General features: G+C 41.9%; 2 protein-coding genes across 5 annotated transcripts; one reads left to right on the top strand and one right to left on the bottom strand.

The window, feature by feature from the left end:
* The first annotated feature begins 275 nt into the window (after nt 1-275).
* On the top strand, nt 276-9,082 carry clu (clusterin). Of its 2 annotated transcripts, XM_089021614.1 has the most exons (10): nt 277-425; nt 2,572-2,727; nt 2,850-2,998; nt 3,684-3,854; nt 4,263-4,433; nt 5,189-5,399; nt 5,886-6,026; nt 6,387-6,613; nt 7,619-7,806; nt 8,715-9,082. In XM_089021614.1, exons 2-10 carry the CDS (start codon nt 2,625-2,627, stop codon nt 8,725-8,727), a joined length of 1,374 nt encoding a protein of 457 aa, XP_088877740.1. In that variant the 5' UTR covers nt 277-425; nt 2,572-2,624; the 3' UTR covers nt 8,728-9,082. The 2 variants fall into 2 exon arrangements, with proteins under 2 accessions (XP_088877742.1, XP_088877740.1); XM_089021616.1 differs by lacking the exon at nt 8,715-9,082 and having other exon boundaries at nt 276-425; nt 7,619-7,810.
* Nucleotides 9,083-9,306: 224 nt separating this feature from the next.
* On the bottom strand, nt 9,307-22,510 carry reps1 (RALBP1 associated Eps domain containing 1). Of its 3 annotated transcripts, none has more exons than XM_089021611.1 (19): nt 21,815-22,510; nt 21,229-21,352; nt 20,810-21,039; nt 19,769-19,934; nt 19,561-19,691; nt 19,311-19,482; nt 18,502-18,565; nt 18,268-18,422; nt 18,016-18,137; nt 17,786-17,866; nt 16,511-16,598; nt 16,323-16,430; nt 16,161-16,221; nt 15,639-15,837; nt 15,357-15,551; nt 14,277-14,366; nt 14,002-14,156; nt 13,808-13,913; nt 9,307-12,763 (listed from the first exon to the last, which is right to left on the bottom strand). In XM_089021611.1, the coding sequence occupies exons 1-19, from the start codon at nt 21,965-21,967 to the stop codon at nt 12,695-12,697; spliced, it is 2,469 nt and encodes an 822-aa protein (XP_088877737.1). In that variant the 5' UTR covers nt 21,968-22,510; the 3' UTR covers nt 9,307-12,694. The 3 variants fall into 3 exon arrangements, with proteins under 3 accessions (XP_088877737.1, XP_088877738.1, XP_088877739.1); XM_089021612.1 differs by having other exon boundaries at nt 19,769-19,931; XM_089021613.1 differs by lacking the exon at nt 17,786-17,866.
* Nucleotides 22,511-22,524: the final 14 nt, after the last annotated feature.

The following is a 22,524-nucleotide window of genomic DNA, read 5'->3' as shown; positions in this document are numbered from 1 at the left end:
CCCAATTGTCTTAGAACAGCAATGGGGTACACCCTGAACCGGTTGTTTGTTTTTTTTTCATTTTGCAATGTTTTAACGTATGTATGATCATAAATAAATGCGCAAATAAATAAAGCGTGGGTGCATAATTTTAGTAGATATTCTACACATCATAAATGCACATTTCATCTACAAATGACTTCGTTCATGTTCATTATTGTCTGTGTGTGTGTGGGGGGTACAATGACACCATTTAACACACTATGTGAGCACTTTTATTTTGAAGGTAATGACCGGAAGCTACCCAGCATGAAAGGTGGCATTTCGATAACGGTTTGATGAGTCACGTGTTTGCTTGTCCCAGTTTTATCTGCTGCAGTATAAATAAGACCAGCAAGGGTGCAAAGCAAATACAGACAGCCTGGTCCCTGAAGACATACTCGTTGGTGAGTAACAGCTTCTCTTATTTTGACCGGCCTGCAACAACACAGCTTGCAAAGTAAACACATTGTCTATTTACACATTAATATGAGAGTAACATTAATGTGATTATTGGGAAGATTGTGCAAGTAGATGCAGTGTTACTGCTGAAATTTTAAAACATGTACTGTATGTTCCATGATGTCTTAAAAAAGGTTTATGTCAGTGTTCGCTTTTAATGCTGACAAGTAGTGGGGTGCATTATAATAATCATAATAATAATACATTTCATTTCTAATTATGATGTGGGATTCTGGACCAGACGTTTGAACTGATGACTTGTTTGTTTAGCTTACTCATGGTCGCAACCTCCATATCTGAATTGGAACAAGAGCATTAAGTCTGCACTGTATCCGTGAAAAGAGAGATTAAATATGCAGTGGGTGCTTTGTGTTCTATGCAATTCAAGTTAAAAAAAAAAAAAAGAAATCAAGCATGCATGGCCCTTATCTGGTTTTGCAATTTGGGAGTTATCTCACGAGCATCCTGCGTGCAGCCTTCATTTTAAATCCCATCAGCCAGCCAAGGAATTATGAATCACCACCATTGTCTCTACTGGTGTGTCCAGAACCTCAAACATCAAAGTCACCTAAACAGAAAGGTACAAAGTATCAAAGAAAACCATGAGTAACAATCTGCCAAGATGAAACAAGTCGGACAGGGTGAAGCAAACACATACAATGACCCGACAACGAATAGTCGTGCCGGGAGTCCTTTTAACTGCCACTGATTGGAGCGACCAACACCTGTGCAGGTGCAGGCGGGGCCAACAGCGCCACCCGTTGGTCGCCAACCAGATCGTGACAGCTGAAAACATTGAATCAAATTAATTCAAAAGGACAGTTCATCGAATCAAATGTCAATTAAAACCAGTCATTCCAGTGTAGTGCAGTGTACCGAAAAGACCCTCCACTTGAGGATGTCCCTCTTGTGAAAGATCACCCGAGTGTATGTTTGAAGAGGAGCAATAAAGAGTCGGCAGAGAAGGCCGATCGGACGTCTGGAGAAACGGGTAAACAAAAGAAAGGTCACCCAAGTGTGTGTTTGAAGAGGGGCAAGAAAGGGTCGGCTTAGCAGGCTGATCTGACATCAGCAGAAACGGGTAGAGGAGAGAAGGAGCTCGCCGCTCATGTTACGCAACATCCAGCGGGAAAGTCACACAAAACGCTGCACCAAGGTCAGTGTGAGGGCATATGATGCTTTTTTTAAAGCCCCTCATAGATGTAACAATGTTTGCATTCTACACTAGCTCACTTCGGATTTCTATTTTACTTCCATTTATGTTATATTGTGAAAAAAAAGCTTTGTGTGACACCCCAAGGCTATTTGAAGCATAGTCAATAGTGATGGGAATTGCGGCTCTTATCAGAGAGCCGGTTCTTTTGGCTCGGCTCACTAAAAAGATCCGGCTCTTTTGTCTCCCAAATGGCTCCTCTTTTTTTTTTTTTGTTGCTTAAATTAATTAACGAACAAAAATTATGTGAAAAACGAATTACTTGTGTAAAAAAAAATACGCTCTATCAAATATTTTTATTTATATGGCTTGATTTATATGTGAACAGAGAGCATCCACTGACTAACGTTCCCTGTGGTTACTCTGCTCTGATGATCAGCTGTCACTAATTTGCTTTTCATATTAATAATGCTATCATACCAACTAGTAAACAATATATATATCGGCCAATCACGTGCAGCTTTAACCGAAGACTGGGTGCGGGGAATAGAGGACAAAAAAAGTCTGCTCCCAGTTCTTACTCCTTGTAAATTCAGAGATCCGGCTCTAAAAGCCAGCTCGTTCGCAAATGACACATCACTAACATTCAAGTCAAGGGAGTCAAAACAATCCTTATCAAAGTGATGCGTTGGCGGAAATGCCTTGTTTTGTGGCCTTGTTGGGCTCAATATGGGGCAGTTTGCGCCAACTCCCATTCCTTAAATAACACCAGGAGATGATGTACATACAAGGAAGACCAAACGTCTGAAAAAGGTTTAGTTTGGGACATATCAATGTGGGTTCCTATCTGTATAAGGGCCACCTAGCAATATGACCCCTCGGTACGGTGACCTTTGACATATGCTGATCTCATCTTAACTGATTATTTTTTTTGCCAGCATTTCTCATCATTCCCTGCTAGCCCTTGTAAGAGTTGGAAACAATATTGGTGATGATGATGAAGATGAGGAAGGGGTCCAAGTCACTGGCTTTGGTGGCTCTTTTTCTGACCTGCGCCACCTGCATAGTTCCCCCCACCAGTGAAAATTTGAAACGTAAGATCATTTCGCCACCTGTTATATTTTCCACGCTTTACTCAAAGTTGGATACCAAATTTTCTGTACATATTACGGACAAATTTACGCTCAAGTGTTTATTTTATGTCTTGTCTCTGCAGAGATCTCACACGAGGGAGAGAAATACCTCAATGTCCAGATTGAGAATGCCATTAATGGAGTCAAGGAGATGAAGAATATGATGCAGAAATCTTCACAGGATCACAAGAAGGTTTTGGATGAGCTGGAGAAAACCAAACAGAAGAAAGAGGTACAGATATAATAATATAATAATAATATATTTCATTTATAAGCGCCTTTCAAAACTCTCAAGGTCACTTTACAATCACAAGATCAGTTTTTCTGTGGGTGAGCAGTAACAGCCACACGCGCCAGCGTTCTAACTCAAATAGAAAGTTAGCTAGCAAATAGATAACTAACAGCTAGCTAGCTAGCTAGCTAGCTAGCTTATAAATACCAAATATATAGCTAGCTAGATAGACAGATATGCAACTAATAGATAACAATACGTAGATAGCTAGCTAAGTAGCCAGCTAGATCGCTAGCTAAATAGCCAGATGGCCAGCTAAATACAATACGTCGATTACGATGGACCAGTCGATCTCCAAGGTATTATAAGTAGATTGCATTGCAAAGTGATTAGCTAGATAATAGATAGCAAGTACGTAGATAGCTAGGTAGCCAGCTAGATCGCTAGCTTAAATAGCCAGATAGCCAGCTAGATACAATACGTCGATTGCGATCGCTCAGTCGATCTCCAAGGTATTATTAGTAGATCGCATTGCAATGTGATTAGCTAGCTAATAGATAGCAAGTACGTAGATAGCTAGCTAGGTAGCCTAAGGAGCGCCATAGTTCTGTTTATTGAGTACTAGTCAGTGTGGAAAAACCCGTAGAACCATGACCTCAACCCACATTGTTGTACATGGTCACAGGAGGCCATGTTGGCCGCTCAGGAGATGGAGACCAAGCTCCAAGAGCAGGAGGAGGTCTGTAATGAGACTATGAAGACATTGTGGGAGGAATGTAAGCCATGTCTGAAGAAAACCTGCGTCAAGTACTATTCCCGCACTTGTAGCAGTGGGTCCGGGATGGTGGGCCGCCAGGTGAGACGTTATTGTGCAAGTAGAACAATCATTAGCGTTTGTTTTTGTTTTTAACTCATTCACTGCCATTCACGAATATATTCGGGAATTGGAACTATTATGCAGAGAGCCATTCCCGAATTTGTTCGGATATTGTTTTTCATGCTTTGGGTGCCGATAAAGCGCTGGTAAGACCACCGCCAATGTTTTTTCCCTTCCACAAGAGGGCAGCATTTCCCTTTTTTTCCATGTTAGCGCTTTGTTCCAGCTTCAGCGGTTATTAAAGTGCTATATAAACCAATATGTATTTATTGCATTGTATTTTGGACATCCACCCTCATTTCAAACTCATATAACTCCAGACACATATCATTTAGGAATTAACTTGGACATGTTATGACTCACATTGCGTTCTTGCTTTTGCATTAGTTGGAAGACTTGCTGAACCGAACGTCTCCCTTCTCGATTTGGATCAACGGGGAGAGGATGGACACGCTGGAACAAGAAGGACAACGTCAAAATAAAGAGTTCAGGGAGTTGGAAGACAAATACTCTCAAATGGCCGACGGAGTGGACGACATCTTTTCGGACAGTATGAAGGTAACAGAAGGCTTAATAGTAATAGTAATAGTAATAGTAATAGTAATAGTATACTAATAACATTACTAATTAGTAATAGTATTAGTAACAGTATACTAATACTAATACTAATACTAATTAGTAATAGTAATAGTATTAGTAATAGTAGTAGTAATAATAGTAATAAATTAGATTTCTAAGCGCCTTTGAAAACTCTCAAGGTCACTTTACAGTCACAGGATCAGTTTTTCTGTGGGTGAGCAGCGGCAGCCAGACGCGCCAGCGTTCACTCAACCCGAAAGTAACTCAAATAGATAGGAAACTACCTAGCTACTAGCTAGCCAATAGATAGAAACCTAGATGTATTTGTTTTGTTGGCTATCTACTTGCTGTCTGTTGTCTATCTGGCTGGCTATCTAGCTAGCTAGCTCTGAGCTTTATAGCTAGCTAGCTAGCTATAAATATCTATAAAAATATATGCTGTGGACTGCAAACTGATTCTGATTCTGATTATGTTTTTATTATTATTATTATTATTATACGTAAAGTCTCGTTATATCGATATTCAAGGGAGTCCGAAAAAATATCGATATAACCGGGGACCCTGTTTGCATGTAATTTTCTCCGGCGTGCATAGAAATAGTATCGATATAACCGGGACTATCGATATATCCGATATCGATATAACGAGACTTTACTGTATTATTATTATACGCAAGATGAGGTGGGGGGGGGGGTTAATTTCATGCTAAGTTGCCATGTTTTGTTTTTTTCAGGTGGCTGATCACGTGCAGTACAACCCGCCGATCTTCGCCCTGCCCAATTTCTTCCCATCTCGCTGGCGTCGAAGCATCCATTCCCTCTTCCAGGATCCCTTCCCTAGCTTCCAGGGTTTGTTCTCCAACATGATGGGCATCGGCGGGAGGAACCCCTTCGGCTCCTTCGGTTCCATGATGGACTTTGATACGGACGCTCCCACAAACGAGGGTATGCTAGCTGTAGAAACCTGAAAGTGATGTTGGTGTAATAAAATAATAATAATAATAATAATACATTTTATTTATAAGCGCCTTTCAAAACTCACTTTACAGTTACAGGATCAGTTTTTCTGTGGGTGAGCAGCGGCAGCCACACGCGCCAGCGTTCACTCAACCCAAATAACTAAAATAGATGGAAAGTTAGCTAGCTAGCTAATAGTTAACTAATAGCTAGCTAGCTTATAGATAGCAAATATATAGCTAGCTGGATAGCCACCGAGCTAGCTAGCTTATAGATAGCAAATATGTAGCTTGCTAGATAGCCAGCCAGCTAGCTAATAGATAGCTAGCTAGATCGCTAGCTAGATACCTCAAATGAGCAACATAACGTAAAAAGACCAAGAAGGACCCATTGTACACTATCTGATCGACATTATTCATATCATACCAATTTTTTGACCAAACGATATATTTGATGGATATCATGTACTCGCAGACGGCAGCGTGAACGAAGACGTGGTCATCACCAAACCGTACGGAGACGGCAGCATGACCTGCAGGGAGATTCGCCGCAACTCGGCCGGCTGCCTAAAATTCCGCGACGAGTGTCAGAAGTGCAAAGACATCGAACATGTCGGTGAGTCTGTTTTTTGCATAACAAAATAACCAACGCTGACCTTTTCAGAATAATAATAATACTGTAATATAATAAATTTCATTTGTGAGCGCCTTTCAAAACTCACTTTACAGTCACAAGATAAGTTTTGTCGTGGGTGAGCAGCGGCAACCAGCGTTCACTCATCCCGGAATAACTCAAATAGGTAGAAAGTTAGCTAGCTAGCTAATTGATAACTAAGAAATAGCTAGCTAGATAGCTGAATAATTCAAATAGATAGAAAGTTAGCTAGCTAATAGATAACTAATAGATATCTAGCTACATAGCTAGCCAGCCAGTTAGCTATATACAGCAAATCTGACATTCGGGTTACGTTCACAGATTGTTCCGGAAAGAAACCTCTGGAAGGGCCCCTGAAGGAAGAACTGGAGAGAGCTCTTGCCATGGCCGAGCGCTTCACTCGGCACTACAACGCTCTCCTGAAGCGTTTCGAGGAGCACATGTTCAACACGTCCTCCGTCATGGACATGCTCAACAAGCAGTTTGGTTGGGTGTCGTCTCTGGCAAACAACACCGAATCCAAGGATGACTTCTTCAAAGTAGAGACGGTGCATAAGCTTACTTATTCTCCCCGATGAATTTCTCGCCGTTTTCTGGGGTGTCCACATAGCATTTGCATTTTTTTGGGGGCGTGACAGGTCGACGGCGGGTGATTGTAGGAGATGTTCGATGATCGGACACTGTGGACAAAGACTCGAACCCAGAAAGATTGTCTTTACTGCCGGCAGGAGATGTAGCCTTTCATGACAGACGCCTGAATTCTGCAGCCCTCTGCCAAACTATTTATTGAGAGTATATGCAAATTTAAGTGATACATTAGTAAAACATAGTTTTCTTGATTACAATACCACACCCCTGGGCGTTCGAAGCGCGAACAGCTGTAAGCAATAAAACATTGTCTCTTCCATGAACCGATACATTTGTAACCTGGCTAATGAGCTCTTCCTGTGAAGGAGTTTCAAGTCGTAAATTGCTTCGGTGATAAAGGACTTTCCCAAGTCCTAAATTCTGTCCAAGGCCAGATCTCCTAGAACAGGGGTGTCAAAGTCATTTTTTGCCGCGGGCCACATTGTAGTTATGGTTTCCTCTGGATAGCCGTTATGAATTTGGGGAAACCATTAGAATGTTTAAATCCCTTCAATTATTACATATAGAGCACACAGCAAATTAATGAATAACTCGTTTCAAATCTGAAGTCAAGAATAATGACTTTTATTATGGTTGACATCCAAAAATATGAAATTTTGGCTCAGATTTTAGCAATCATCATGAAATTTAACAAGTTTGATTTGCTTTCGCGAGCCGAAAAAAATGATGTGGCGGGCCGGATTTGGCCCGCGGGCCTTGACTTTGACACCTGTGTCCTAGAATCTAGCACCTAGATGAAGATGATAGTTTAACTTGCTGTCTGTTGACCTCAGATTGACCCCAGGTTTCTCTGTGCTTCAATCGTGTATTCGAGTCAAAACAGCATATAACAGCATGAAACTTTTAAATATGATAACTTCTTATTCTGTCTAATCTATATCAGTGATCAAAGTTTATGATTGCAGGTGGTCACCAGGGATCCAATGGAGAGACCCGGTCAGGACGTCGAGCAGCCGGACACCAAAGTCTCCGTCAAACTCTTCAAATCGCCACCCATGGATTTGAACGTCCCGGGCGACATCCTCTGGCACGACCCTAAGTTCCCGGAGGTGGTGGCCCAGGAGGCGTTGGACCGCTACAAGGATATCACTATGTGAGTGGCCGATAAAGCGCTGGCCATGGCCTCTGGCAATGTTTTTTCTCTTTTACAATGGGGTAGCATTTCCCTTTTTTCCATGTTAGCACTTTTTTTACAGCTTCAGCTGTTGTTATAAATCAATATGTATGTATGTATTTTGTACAGTCACCCCCATTTCAAGCTCAGATAACTCCATACTCATAACTTAGGAATTAACACTTTTTTCTAATTTCTAAAGGAATTAACTCATTTTTCCATGAAAGAAGAGAGTCTAAGGTTTCTTATGGTTATTTGAATGTTTATATACTAGTCCTAAAACTCAATATTCTGTGGTTCCTGGAATTTGAGTGACAATGACAAAAACCCTGGCACTAAAGTGGCCACATTTTTATTCTAATAATAATAATAATAATAAATAATAATAATACATTTTATTTCAAGCGCCTTTCAAAGCTCTCAAGGACACTTTACAGTCACAGACAAGCATAGATACAATAATAAATAAAATACAATTATAAATAGAATACAATCAATAAAATACAAAACGATTTTTGCACATCATCTGCCAGTGAATTAGCTAAAAAAAAGGGGGAGGAGTCATCACAAGTGTTTAAGCACATCTAGAACAATCCATGACACCGCATCCCTTAGTGGTTAGCTATTAGCTATCTATTGGCTTGCTAGCTACCTTTCTATTTGTCTTACTATTCTATTTGAGTTACTTCCGGGTTGAGTGAATGCTGGCGCGTGTGGCTATCGCTGCTCACCCGCAGAAAAATTTATCCTGCGACTGTAAAGTGACCTTGAGAGTTTTGAAAGGCGCTTATATATGAAATTTATTATTTATTATTACAAGTGTGCAGCATTCGTGTAGTTATCCTACTGAGAGCTGTTTTTTTTGCACGTTCTGTTTTGTTTTTCAGCGTTGCCAAATAAAAGGATTTGGCACATCCCGCTACATCCAAACGCAACACCCGAAGCGACTCACTGATTCCGCCGCAACGCCTCTCAAGTCCTGCTTTTGCAACGCGACCTTTTAACCCTCGTCAGGTGTACTGTATTGACATCTTGTCCAACTGGAAGAGAACGTGACAAATTGTGTCGTATAGATGTCAAAGTGATTTTGAAGGTCAGGTTGTCCTCATATCGTGTCACTCATAGTTATAGACTGAGTGACACGTTATGGATTTTTTTGCATTGTTCCCTTTATGGATCGCTCCCAGTCACTTTAAACTAGATGGTAGCAATAATAAAGCAATGCCTAGAGAAAAATAAAACTTTCTCAAAGCCATTGTGTTGGTTGTCTTTCTTGATTGTCTTTGGCTAGAAACAACAATGTGAAACGCCCTCGGAATGTATTGCCAAAAACTAAAATTGTGCATTGTCTTTGATTTTGCAGACACTTCCAATCGATCTGTGCCGCATTGCCTCTTCCTAACATGGTGAAATGATCCAACGTATTGCAACGGTGACTCCTGTTTGCAAGGTACCCCAAAATACAGTCAAGAGCAGAGGTTTTAAAATATTGTGCCGTTTTTATTTTTGTGTAAAAATCACACAGCTGCTAGTCGACTCTGCAGAGATACAGTACATCCATGCAGTTTGAACATCTAGGATCCCACAGCCAAAGAGAGAAGGAATTAAATAGAATATTATTTCGCCGTTAGTCAGCAATTAATGTAAATGTACACAAGTCCCCCAAAAAATGGTGTGTTTATGTGTATGTGTCGTAATGTACAACGCAGATGTGGAAAGCAAATAATAGCATTCAAAAGTCCCACATATTTTGTTTCCGATAGATTGCTTCTGCCTGGATTGCCATTTGGGACGACGAGTGCTTTTATTCTGGCAAGCAAACGCAAATCCATCCCATGATTTTTTTTTAAAGCAGGGGTTTCAATGTTTTCACTTCCAGGTACGGCAACACACACACAGACATACACGTACATACATAAAAACAGACAAAACAAAAAAAAAGGCAAGCCTTGTTGCAACAAGGGGGATCAGTCAGTCACCATGGAAACCTGAACTTCAGCCAAGGGGGTGTTCAGAATAAGGCCATAGACACAGTGATCGTAAAAATCAGCTAAACAAGAGGCCACTTTGGGATGGCACGAAGCGTTTTTTTTTCTTCTGTGGCAATTTAAATGAATTGGTAGCATTTTTCCCACTTCTTTTAAAGGACAACCGACACCATTTTTTTTGTTTCCTGTCATCAGAAAAACGTTTTATAGCATCTAAAATACCCAAAACACGCAGGCTGATATTTTTAGTCAAATGCAAAACACCAATAAAAATGAGTTAAAGTGTCCCAAAACGACTTGAAAATGACCCAGGAAATTGCGAGTTTCAGGTCCCGCCCCCTTGTTCGTGACGTCACGTCTTTGCCTTGCTCTAGAATCAAAACAATGGCTTCAGATTCGCAGAAGATGCTTTCTTGTTACTTATCCAGTTATGAATATGATTCAAATAGTTCTGAAGAGCAAAGCATAAATGTTTGCAATCGATTAAAGAAGTACTTGCGTATCAATCCGAGCAGTCGGGACTCCTATGTAGCGTCCCAGAAAATGCACAAGATGGCACCCAAGCTCCGTTGGAAATCGGCTGATTTGTCTGCTGGGAATTTGTGTCAACTAGTATCAAATAGTAGTCTTGGTGCAACACACAACGATTCACCATACTCTTATTTGTTTTCCTTCTAATTTCGCCATCAACATGAAGTTTTCAGACCAAACAAAGTACCCAAAATGCAATTCTCGGTCAGGGGCGTTCCTTCAGTGACGTCACGTCAGGCATCGTCATCAACTCGAAAACAAGACTTCCTGTATGCAACGAGTCTTAAAAGGTAAAATATAGCTATATTCCGTGGAATATTTGTAAAATACGCTCAGTAGAAGTCATTTGAAGTGATTTTACAAATTATAGACACAACTTGTCCGGAGGCGTCGGTTGTCCTTTAATACTTCTGACAGTTTAAAAGACAAAAAAAAAAAAAAAACTGAAAAAAGGAACCCATAAAAGCCATACGGGGAGGGTATGAAATTCAAAGTGCAGTGGGATCATTCACGTTGTGGTAACAGGTCTCTATTCTTGTTAAGGTCGACTTCTTATTTTATGTATTTATTTTTTTTTTTTTCAAATATGAATTTAGTCTAAAAGTGCAGAAACACTGATGTGGATGATGCTTCCATCATAGGAGCATTTACAGTAGATTGTGTTCTGGAAGATCCGAGATAACAAAGACACAGTCGCTACTATTTCTGCGCTCAAACAGCTGCGGCCGTTATATCCCCCCCCCCCCCCCCCCTGAACTTGCATAGTGCAGACGACCGCAAATATCAACAAAGGGAAACTTTTCATGGCGAGTCCTTCATAAACGCCACCTGGTGTCGTTGGAATTCACTTCAACGGCCCTTTGGCTAAAAAGGAAATTGGGGTATAATGCTGCAACCAAAGTGGAGGATATAAAAAAAAACATATTGGGGTAGTGGAAATGAAAATAAGACCAAATAAAAGTCAAACAGCAGTGAAAATTCAGTCATTTGGCATCAACTGGAATTCATCCCAACCAGCGTGCATCAACACGAGTTTCCGAGAGGCAACATCAAGTCTGAATCGGTTCCATTTTTTTCAATAGCTGTGATTTTTCACAGACTTACTGATCATAAGATTGAAAATATTGAAGACCGGTTTCCAATACAGTGATACCTTGGCTTACGAACTTAATTGGTTCCCAGACTGAGTGTGTAAGGTGAAAAGTGTGTATCCCAAAAATTAATTTCCCATAGGAAACCATTAAAATGAGAATAATCCGTTCCAATGTCTCCATAAAACATAATTTTCTAATTTTATAAACTTGAATCTACACAAAATATACATTATTTTATGTATAATAAATGTGCTATGGTATTATAATTAAAGAAATAAAATGTAGTGTATAATAAAGTCGTTTTTATTTACCTTTGTGATGGTCGTTGATGGCTTGATGGAATGGAGTGGCCGGTTTCATCAGCATTAAACACTTGATGAGGAACGTAGCCTTCTTCTTTCACCATCTTGAGGAATGATCCCTTGTAGGTGCTTTCTCTGCTATAATTTTACCTAGCTCATCAATTGTTTAGCTGAGTTGATAGCTTTTTGCATCAAGTGTACAAATGGCTTGTGTGGGTTATTTGTGGAGCCTGATTTATAGGAATTTTAACCTTACAGTCTACACGCTGCCTTTGAACTATCAAAGTTGAAACGAGTCCAAATGTCAGTTTTTTTATCCATTTGCTCTCTCTCTCTCTCTGTCGTCTGCCTATCTCTTTAATGTTTAAACCATATCCCCTCACTGCTGCGTTCTTGACCAATCACGTGGCTTCAAACGAAGACTGGGGTCAGGGAATAGAGGACCAAAACAAGCCGGATGCCATTTTCTTGTTAGGAGAGCGGGCTCGTTCGCGAACGACACATCATTCATTGTTGCGCTCCGTGTGTATCCCGAAAAATAGTTTGTATGCCAATTTACAATTTTTTGAATAAATTTAACGTTCGTAAACCGAAAAGTTCGTAAGCCAAGGGCTTCGTAAACCGAGGTATCACTGTATTGTTTTGTTTTTCCCAGGAGTTGAATGCGGAACTCCCAAGATTTGGCTCAAGAACTCTTTCAACCATCGACCGGTGTGTTGGCAACACAATCAAATAAAAATGGCCGCATTCGCACACACGGTCAGTTAACACCAAATGTCCAACAATACTTCCCCACTCATCCGTCGGCCGTGGATTCATTTCTCTTGGGAGAAAATGGGGAAAAGTGCCACATTGTCGTCGTCTTCCCGCGGCGGGGGTGGAATGGGGTGGGAATGGGCATGAGGGCATCAGCCTTTCTTTGGACAAACTACAACCGCCTCGTCGGTGATGGTTAAAGGTGGGAGAAAGGTCTAAGCTGCTCCAGCTGCACTTCCAAAGAGATCCTCTCTTCAAGGAGGTCCTGGGGGGAAAACAATATTTAACTTTAAAAAGGGGAATGCGGGGAATATGCCCGTCCAAATGTGATGACGATAAGGTTAAAATCGTCGCGAAAGAAAATGGATGGTTTGAAATGGGAGTAAAAGAAGCTATTTTTATAAAACAGCAAAACCCTTCACTAAATCACCATGGTTGGGTGAGGTTTAATTTGGATTGTGCTTACAACACACTTCTGAGATCATTACCACATAGGCTTAGTTATGCTGATGAGGTGATACCAGAGCAAATGGGGCAATCAGGCCAGTAGTAGACCATAATCAGTCAGGACAATAGAGGTAATCAGTGTAGCCTCAGGAAATAGTCCCCTGCTCCCCTCAACCTTAGAGCACGGACCTATTATAGCAGAGGTCTGGCACCGCCAACTCTGGACAGTAGGGATATATATATATATATATATATATATATATATATATATATATATATATATATATATATATATATATATATATATATATATATAGGGCCAGAGCTACCAGCAACATATTAGTTCGCTGACGAAGCATCTTGGATGAGAAGCAAAACGTACGACACCTTCAAAGAAGTACAGATGACGGCTGAAGAAACCTTTTCATCGATGGTCCAAATGAGAAGTTTCAAAATAATAACATTTCATTTATAAGCGCCTTTCAAAACTCTCAAGGTCACTTTACAGTCACAGGATCAGTTTTTCTCTGAGTGAGCAGCGGCAGCCACACGCGCCAGCGTTCACTCAACCTGGAAGTAACTCAAATAGAATAGTAAGACAAATAATAATAATAATAATAATAATAACAACAATCATACATTTAATCTCCAAACTCAGAATTATGTCATTCTTGAAACACGTTTTATACAATACAATACAATACGATTCATAGCTATCTAACAGATCAAGCTAACCGAGAGCTAACAGATAGCTAATAAATAGGCAGGTAGATCGGATGGCTAATAGACAGCAAGTAGATAGCTAAAAAGCTAGCCAGCGAGCTAATAGCCATGTCCCCGAGTCGCACATTTTTAATCTTACCTTCAACTGTTGTTGCAGTTCACTATTTAGTCTCGCCAACACCGTGTTTGTCTCCTTGTTTCTTCTGATCGACGCTTGGATTGACTTTTTGTCCTTACCTACTGACCTGTTACGACGCACAAAAACACGTATTTGTCTCTCAACAGGTCACGACCCCCCCCCCCACACACACACAAAGGAAAAAAATTCCCAACCTTGGAATCGAAGGCTGAGTCGCCATAGCAGCGGCGATGATGTTCGCCTTCTGTGGACCGTGCTGTTCATCCTCGGGCCGCAACTCATCCTCAGACTTCAACCGGCGACGGATAGGCTTGGGTGGAGGACCCAAAGGGCCGGATGAACTCTTGTTCTGGAAACACAACAACAAATATGGCGCTATTTAAAAAAAATGACAGTAAGTTTTGCTTAATTTAACATGGCTTTTCTTTGTGTAATTGTAAAAAAAGAGACAAGATGGCGGGGGCATTACAGAGTGACCGGCGGCGGTCGTTCTTTCGTCGGCCTGGCTGTCACTCTTGACTGTTCTCAAGGGACCGGCTCCGTCCGATGACTTGTCACCCTGCAATAAGCCCACAAAAATAAATAAGATAAATGGATGGATGAATGAATAAATGAATGAATGATAGATGGATAAATAGATGGATGATTGATGGATTGATAGTTAGCTAGACAGCTATCCAAATATTTCGACGCCATTTTGTGATAGTGTATATGAGATATATTTTTTTATGTTTTGATATCATACTCATTTTTTGAGCCCCGTATTTTGACCTTGGCTAGCTATTTATTAGCTAGCTGGCTTTATATTGGCTATCTGTTGGCTAGCTAGCTAGTTTTTTTAATCATTTTGAGGTACTTGCGGGTTGGGTGAATGCTGGTGCATGTGGCTGCCGCTGTTCGCCCACAGAAAAACTGATCCAGTGACTGTAAAGTGACCTAGAGAGTTTTGAAAGGCGCTTACAAATTAAATGTATTATTATTATTATTATTATTATTATTATATAGTTAGATGGATAAATGAATGGATGATAGATGGATGATGGATAGATAAATAGATGGATGGATGGATGGATGGATGGATGGATAACTAGCTCGTTAGCTATCCAAATATTTCAGCGACATTTTATGATAGTGTATGTTTTTTTTTTTTTTTTTATATCATACGTATTATGACTATGCTAGCTGTTTATTAGCTAGCTAGCTGGCTGGCTGTATATTGGCTATCTGATGTCTAGCTAGTTAGCTAGTTATCTGGCTATCTGTTAGCTAGCAGGCTGGCAATCTAGTAGCTAGCTAGCTAGTTTTTTTTTAATCTATTTTAGTTACTTGCGGGTTGAGTGAACGCTGGCGCATGTGGCTGCCGCTGCTCACCCACAGAAAAACTGATCCAGTGACCGTGAGAGTTTTGAAAGGCGCTTTCAAATGAAATGTATAATTGTTATTATTATTATCTATCTAGATGGGTGATCGGATGGCTAGATGGCTAGCTACATAGCTAGCTAGCTAGCCATCTATCCATCATCCATGGTGCACGTGCCCACACACACACCTGTCCAGGATCACTATGTTTGTCCACCTCCGGTAAGCTGGAAGGTTGCTCAGATGCAGCAAAGGCCTGAAAATGACTGAAGTCTGCGAAATTGGGTTGCTGTGGCATCTGCTGGGGGGACGTGGCGGCGAGTGGGGCGCCCGCTCCCGTCGCACCATCAGCCTCGGCGCGTTGTCCCGCGTGCGGTACCGATGACTTTGGCGAGCATAGAAAGCAAATGTGGGCAAATAAGTGAAGCTAACGCGTTGCTTTGTTGTTGTTGTTGTTGTTTTTTTGCCTCACCTGCGTAGGAAGCGGTCGAGGAGGCACTGCGGGCGGGAAAGTGATGCCGGCGGGCTGCGTCTGTCCGGTAGCTGAGGCTGTGGCGAAGTTGCGGTTCATGTCCAACGACGAGGAGCGGGAGTGTGACGGGTGAGGCCTGGGAGGAGGGGGAGGCGGCGCCACCACCTTCAGAGCTTCCGGAGAGGCGCCCGATTGAGACCTGGTCCCCCCCAAAAAAAATCACAAGGTCACTTTACAGTCACAGGATGTGTTTTTCTGCGGGTGAGCAGCGGCAGCCACATGCGCCAGCGCTCACTCAACCGGGAATAACTCAAGTAGATCAAGTTAGCTAGCTAGCGAGCTAATAGATAGACAGCTATATAGCTAGCCAGCGAGATAGGCATATAGCTAATAGATTCCTTGCTGACTAGCTAGCTATCTATGTCGCTATCTATTAGCTATATGGCTATGTAGAAAACTATCTATTAGCTAGCATTCTATCTATATCGGTTAGCTAGGTAGCCAGCAACGGTGACCCGTCACCTTTGTCTTGCGACTGGCTCCTGGTCAGACGTGAAGGAATCAGAACTGCTGTAACCATCACCTTGAATGGAGGGGAGAAAAAAAATGTTTATTTTTAGAAAATAATCATACTCTAATAACTGAGATTGTATCCCACAATGTCAAACTAACGCGGTGACTGACCGACGGCATTGGCCGGTACAAACTTCATGGTGGCAGGTACCGCTAGTTTGACTTCTTCAGACGCTTCCGGTGGTTTGGCCACGATTGGACTGGTCGGATGGTTGTGATCTAAAGATGCGGAGGCAATCACATCAGTGTACAAAAGCACATTATTTCTAACCAAATGGAGAAAAAAAAATGTCTCTGACCGCTACCGGTCCTCTTGAGCTCCATTTCTTGCATGTGGATCTTACTGGGGGTCATCCGGATGGGAACAGGATGGACGATGGCGGTGTCCTATGAAGCAGAGGACAGACAAAAAGAGACATTTATTGTCAAGTCATGACATCGGTCAATTAGATTATATAGAAAACACTTTTAGGACATTTTATGCAAATCCCATTTTTAATAATAATACATTTCATTCATCAGCGCCTTTCAAAACTCTCAAGGTCACTTTACAGTCACAGGATGTGTTTTTCTGTGGGTGAGCAGCGGCAGCCACGCGCGCCAGTGTTCACTCAACCGAGAATTACTCAAATAGATCAAGTTAGCTAGCTAGCTAATAGATAACTAATAGCTAGCTAGCTAGCTATCTAGCTAGTTAGACAGCTAAAATATAGCAAATAGATAGATAGCTAGGTAGACAGCAACGGTGACTACGTTCAACCGGGAATAAGTCAAATAGATCAAGTTAGCTAGCTAGCTAGCTAATAGATGACAAATAGATAGCTAACTTGTTAGACAGCTACTAGATAGAAAATAGATAGCTAGCTAGGTACCAGCAACGGTGATCCTGTTCAACTGGGAATAATTCAAATAGATCAAGTTAGCTAGCTAGCTAATAGATAACTAGCTAGTTAGACAGCTACTAGATAGCAAATAGATAGCTTGCGAGGTAGCCAGCAACGGTGACCCCGTTCAACCGGGAATAACCCAAATAGATCAAGTTAGCTAGCTATTAGTTATCTATTAGCTAGCTAGCTAACTTGATAACTAATAGATAGCTAGCTAGATAGCAAGTTAGACAGCTAAAAGATAGCAAATAGATAGCTAGCTAGGTAGGCAGCAACGGTGACCCCGTTCAACTGGGAATAACGCTAATAGCTAGCTAGCTAGTTAGACAGCTGATAGCAAATAGATAGCTTGATAACTAGTTAGACAGCTAATAGATAGCAAATCGATAGCTAGCTAGGTAGCCAGTGTCAAAATCAGACACTGTACATAGAGTAGTGCATTCTTCACCAGAATATTTCTTGTTTATATGAAAGCAAATAAATATGCAAAGATCAGTTGCAAAAAAATGAGACCCAACGCATGCTACGATTCAAATACAGACACATTTGAAAGAAACCGCATGCCCAAAAACAGTAACATAGCCAGAAGGGGGCGGGGGGACACCGAGAGACAATTCAGCTCATTTCAGGGTAGGTTAATGTCGTTCCATTAATGGTGAAAACATGCATGCTAAGTGATCGACTTACAGGGTCAGCTGGTGCAATGTTAGAGTCAAATTGGGTCAGAGTTTGTGAGCTGGAGGAGCGCTCGCTAAACGTCTCCCATTGCTGCAAGGAGACAGACGGACAGTGAGAAGATGAAAAAAAATAAATGAATAAATAAATAAATAGACAGCCAAGTGCAGTGACATCACAGATTGGTATGAATGCATATCATGCGTTTGTTAAGAGGAATTATTGTGCGAGTGTGCCGGAACCTCATTGCTCTGGTTCATCTCAGGCCAAGCCTGGTTGAGAGAAGGCATGGAGGGCGACTTATTGGCCGTCACCTCGGCGGGACACGCCGAGAACCCGACGTCGGCCGTTTGCTCCGGAACTTCTGCGTGGAATAAACGTGTAGCGATTAAAAAGGGAAATGCGATAGATAGCAAACAACGCGCAAAATATGAATACGATACTAGTGAAGTAGCGGGAGTGTTGTGGGGCCGAAACGGTGCGAAGCCGCCAACCTGCTGAGTCATCGAGGTCAATCAGCTTTGGCATTAAGCTCTCGGGCAGCTTCTCGGGAAGGTCGTAGCCGTTCTTGCGGGCGACGACTAAGTGAAAGGCAGCGCAGAATTCATCCAGGGTTAGCGCGCCGTCTTTGTCGAAATCGGAGAGCTCCCTGAAGACACACAAATTAACCCTAATTAATTCCCAAAATCACACTTTGGTTACTCGCTGTGATAAAAACGCCGACTCACCAAATATGCGATAGCTCTAAAATGGGCAATTTGGACTTGGTGAAGAACTCTTTTGCTGCTGAACCTATGACGAACAGAGAGGAAAAAGAAATTAATGAGTCAGCATATTATATCTATCTATTAATCAATCTATGAACATATGAATCAATCTATGAATGTATGAATAAATCTATGAATCTATGAATCAATCTAAGACTCTATGACTCAATCTACGACTCTACGAATCAATCTATGAATCACTGAATCAATCTACAAGTCAATGAATCAATCTACGAATCAATCTACGAATCAATAAATCAACGTATGAATCTATGAATCAATCTACGAATCAATGAATCAACGTATGAATCTATGAATCTCTCTATGAATCTACGAATCTATCTACGAATCTACCTACGAATCGACACATCTATCTATGAATATATCTACAAATCTATGAATCAATCTACAAATCAATGAATCAATCTACGAATCAATGAATCAATCTACGAATCAATGAATAAATCTACGAATCTATAAATCAATCTACGAATCTACGAATCAATCTACGAATCTACGAATCAATCTACGAATCAATGAATCAATCTATGAATCTATAAATCAATCTACGAATCAATGAATCAATCTATGAATCTATAAATCAATCTACGAATCTATGAATCAATCTACGAATCTATGAATCTCTCTATGAATCTACGAATCTATCTACGAATCTGTGAATCTATCTACGAATCTACCTACCTATCTATCTGGCTGGCTAGCTGGCTATCTAGCTAGCTATCTTTTTTTGTGCGTGTTTTTATGGCTACCTGGTATGAAACCAGTCAGGTCGGGCTGAATGGTTTTAAACTGGTTGATATAATACTGTCTCTGTTCATCTGTGATCTTCCATGGATCATCATAGCCGCTGGATTGTCGCTGCATCTCAGTAGTAGTTGCCGTTGCTGCCGGGGCCATCGTTGTTCGTATCGTTGTGCTTTCCTAAGGGAAAGGCATCATGTGACGGGCACTGTTAGCTTACAACAACATCAAATTTGCTTTGAATGAACGTTTTCCAACCTGTACGGACGACGGATGCGCTCCGGGGACTGTGCTTGATGGCGGCGTATCCGCTGTGAAACTGACCCAACTTTCCTGACCCGGAAGTGGGGGCGAATGCGATGACCACAATCCGTCACCTGCCACGGGAGCTTGACCAAGACGGAAAGGAATTGTCAAAAGTGTTCCGTGCGATATTTTCCAAATCATGGGGCATTTTCCCCGTTACCATTTTGTGGCTCTCGGAATTGCGTCCACACGACTCCGGTCGGTGCCGCCACCGGTTGTCTGTCTGCGTTTCCGCCACTGTGCTGCCGTTTGTGTTTCCTCCAGGAAGGCGGGGAGGCGGGTGGAGATTGATGAGGGGAGACGACGGGGGATGTCGGTTCCGCCTGCTAAAAGATAAAAGCAGGACATCCCACAATTGTCATCAGAAAAAACGTTTTATAGCATCTAAAATACCCAAAATACACAGGCTGATATTTCTTATTCAAATGCAAAACACCAATAAAAATGACTTAAAGTGTCCCAAAATGAGCTCGGAACTGGGCAGATTCAGAAAGTCCCGCCCCCTTGTTCGTGACGTCACGCCAGGATACTCCTTCACAAACTGCCATGCTCCAGAATCAAAACAATGGCTTCAGAGAGTTCAGATTCGGAGAAGATGCTTTCTTGTTACTCATCCAGTTATGAATATGATTGAAATAGTTGTGAAGAAGAAAGCATAAATGTTTGCAATCGATTAAAGAAGTCCTTCCGTGTCAATTCGAGCCGTCTGGACTCCAATGTAGCGGCCAGAAAATGCACAAGATGGCGCCCAAGCTCCGTTGGAAATGGGCTTGATATGTCCGCTGGGAATTTGTATCAACTAGTATCAAATAGTAGTCTTGGTGCAGCACACAATGTTTAACCATCACGTTATTTATGCGTTTTCCATCCTTCACCATCAGCACGATGTTTTCAGACCAAACAAAGTACCCAAAATGCATTGTGTGTCACTTTCTCGGTCAGGGGCGTTCCCTCCGTGACGTCACTTAAGGCATCGTCATCAACTTAAAGACAAGACTTCATGAATATTCAGCGTGAGTCTTAAAACGTAAAATATAGCTCTATGCGGTGGAATCTTTGTAAAATGCGCTCAGTAGAAGTCATTTGAAGTGATTTTACAAATTAGGGACGCAACTTGGTGTCGGTTGTCCTTTAAATGGTAATTCTAAGTATTGACACGCATGTGGAAGATGACAGACACGTTACCGCCCCACGTACACACCTGTGTTTCTATGCTAGGTGCTGTAGGCTGAACTGCTTCGTGGAGAGGATGGGCGCTAGCTGACGGGGGCACCTTCTTGTTTGGGTGACCCCTGCCTGGTGGTCTTTGTATCAACGCAGCTGCAGAGGCGGGGTACAACCCTTGACTGTCCGGGTCCTGGTAAAGGGCCACGTGTCTCGCATCCGCTTCATTCTTCCCCACCACGAATCTGGGCAGCGGTAGGTCCTTGACTGCAAGCACAGTCATTCATTCTGAATAAGCGTCAACATCCATCGTGGCGGTTTATAATATCATGTGACTGTTAAGTGTCCTTGAGAGTTTTGAAAGGCGCTTATAAATTAAATGGATTATTATTTTTATTATAAGAAGCTCTTTCTTGCCATTTTTGGTTGAAATACAAACCCATAAGAAAGACTCACCTGAATTGAGGCTTTCTACTCGAAGCGGCAGACCTGACTGGGCGATTGCAATCAGCTTTAGGGCGATGTAGAACTGGCTTCGTCCAAAGTGACCCAGCCGAGTTGCTCCACACAACTCTGTGATCTAAACCACACAAGCATGACTGCTCTGATGATTCACGAACAACTCCGCCTAAGGATTTTTTCACTGATGACAGGATGCGTTTTCATATTGTTTTGGATTGTTTGTGGGCGAGGAAGAATGGGTGCAGGAAGGAGTCAAGGGGAAAATCAATGTTGATACAATTAAACAAGAAAAAGTGAAAACTAGTCAAGTCAGTTTGATGCATTACGTGCATGTGTGCCACTCCATTACAATCCGAAATGTTTCAAGTGTGCACCACACACGTTTGGAGCTTTGCTGTGCAGAGAAGCTAACGTTAGCCAGAAGAAGGTGTGTCTCGCACTGCGCAGGCTGCTACATGGGAAGGCTAACCATAGCTTTTAATGACAGCTGCTCACATTTAATCAACATCCAAAACATCGCACTGCGTCTAGATTTACCGGTAAACAAAAAAAGTGATGACTTTAACAGCCACTAGCTTACCTGTATGACAACTTCACTGGGAAGCTGGGCCGCCCGGAAAAGGTCAAGAACTCTCCCGTAAGAAGCTACTTTTTTGGTGTTTTCCGTGTCGCAGTAAACGAACAAATCAGCGTAATATTTCTGCTCGCCATCACTCAACGTTAGACTTTCCATCGTACTTCAGATGCCACCTTAAAAGCAGACTAACGAGCTGTCGATTAGCCCCCAAGCCAGTAGCTGGGACAGGATTCCAAAAATGGGCGATACTTCAGGATCACAACTTAGCTAGCTTTGGAGCTAGCGTTAAGATTAGCTCTAATTATGTTCTGAAATCGCCATCAAATGACAATCTGGAGCCCAGCGACGCCTCTGACTACTCTGTCATCAAATATTAGTCGTTGCTACGATCGACGATCAGCATTTAACGGCGATCGGCGAATGCTCCGATGCAGTTATTCACTTAAGTTAACTTGTTGGGCCAGCCAAGCAAGGGAGCCAACAGCTGGCTAGCGGCTACATTCGATCTAACTCGGCGACACTTGTAACGGCGAGCCGATCCTAAGTATATCACGTCAAAAGACGCCGTCGTTCGTCCGTTGCAAGGAAAGGGTTCGTGCGTTTCGTCGGACTTGAAATCCTCAGCGGTCCCGTTCGAAGTAAAGTTTCTGGCTCTTTGGGTTCCTTCCTCTAGTGACCATAGCGGCCATTCCTACTAACGCTGTCAGTTTCCT

Source organism: Hippocampus bargibanti, linkage group LG19 (assembly GCF_051943395.1).
Source record: "Hippocampus bargibanti isolate YZ-2025 linkage group LG19, ASM5194339v1, whole genome shotgun sequence".
Classification (NCBI taxonomy): domain Eukaryota; kingdom Metazoa; phylum Chordata; class Actinopteri; order Syngnathiformes; family Syngnathidae; genus Hippocampus; species Hippocampus bargibanti.
Note: the sequence above shows the minus strand (reverse complement) of the source record. Positions and strands in the feature narration are given on the sequence as shown.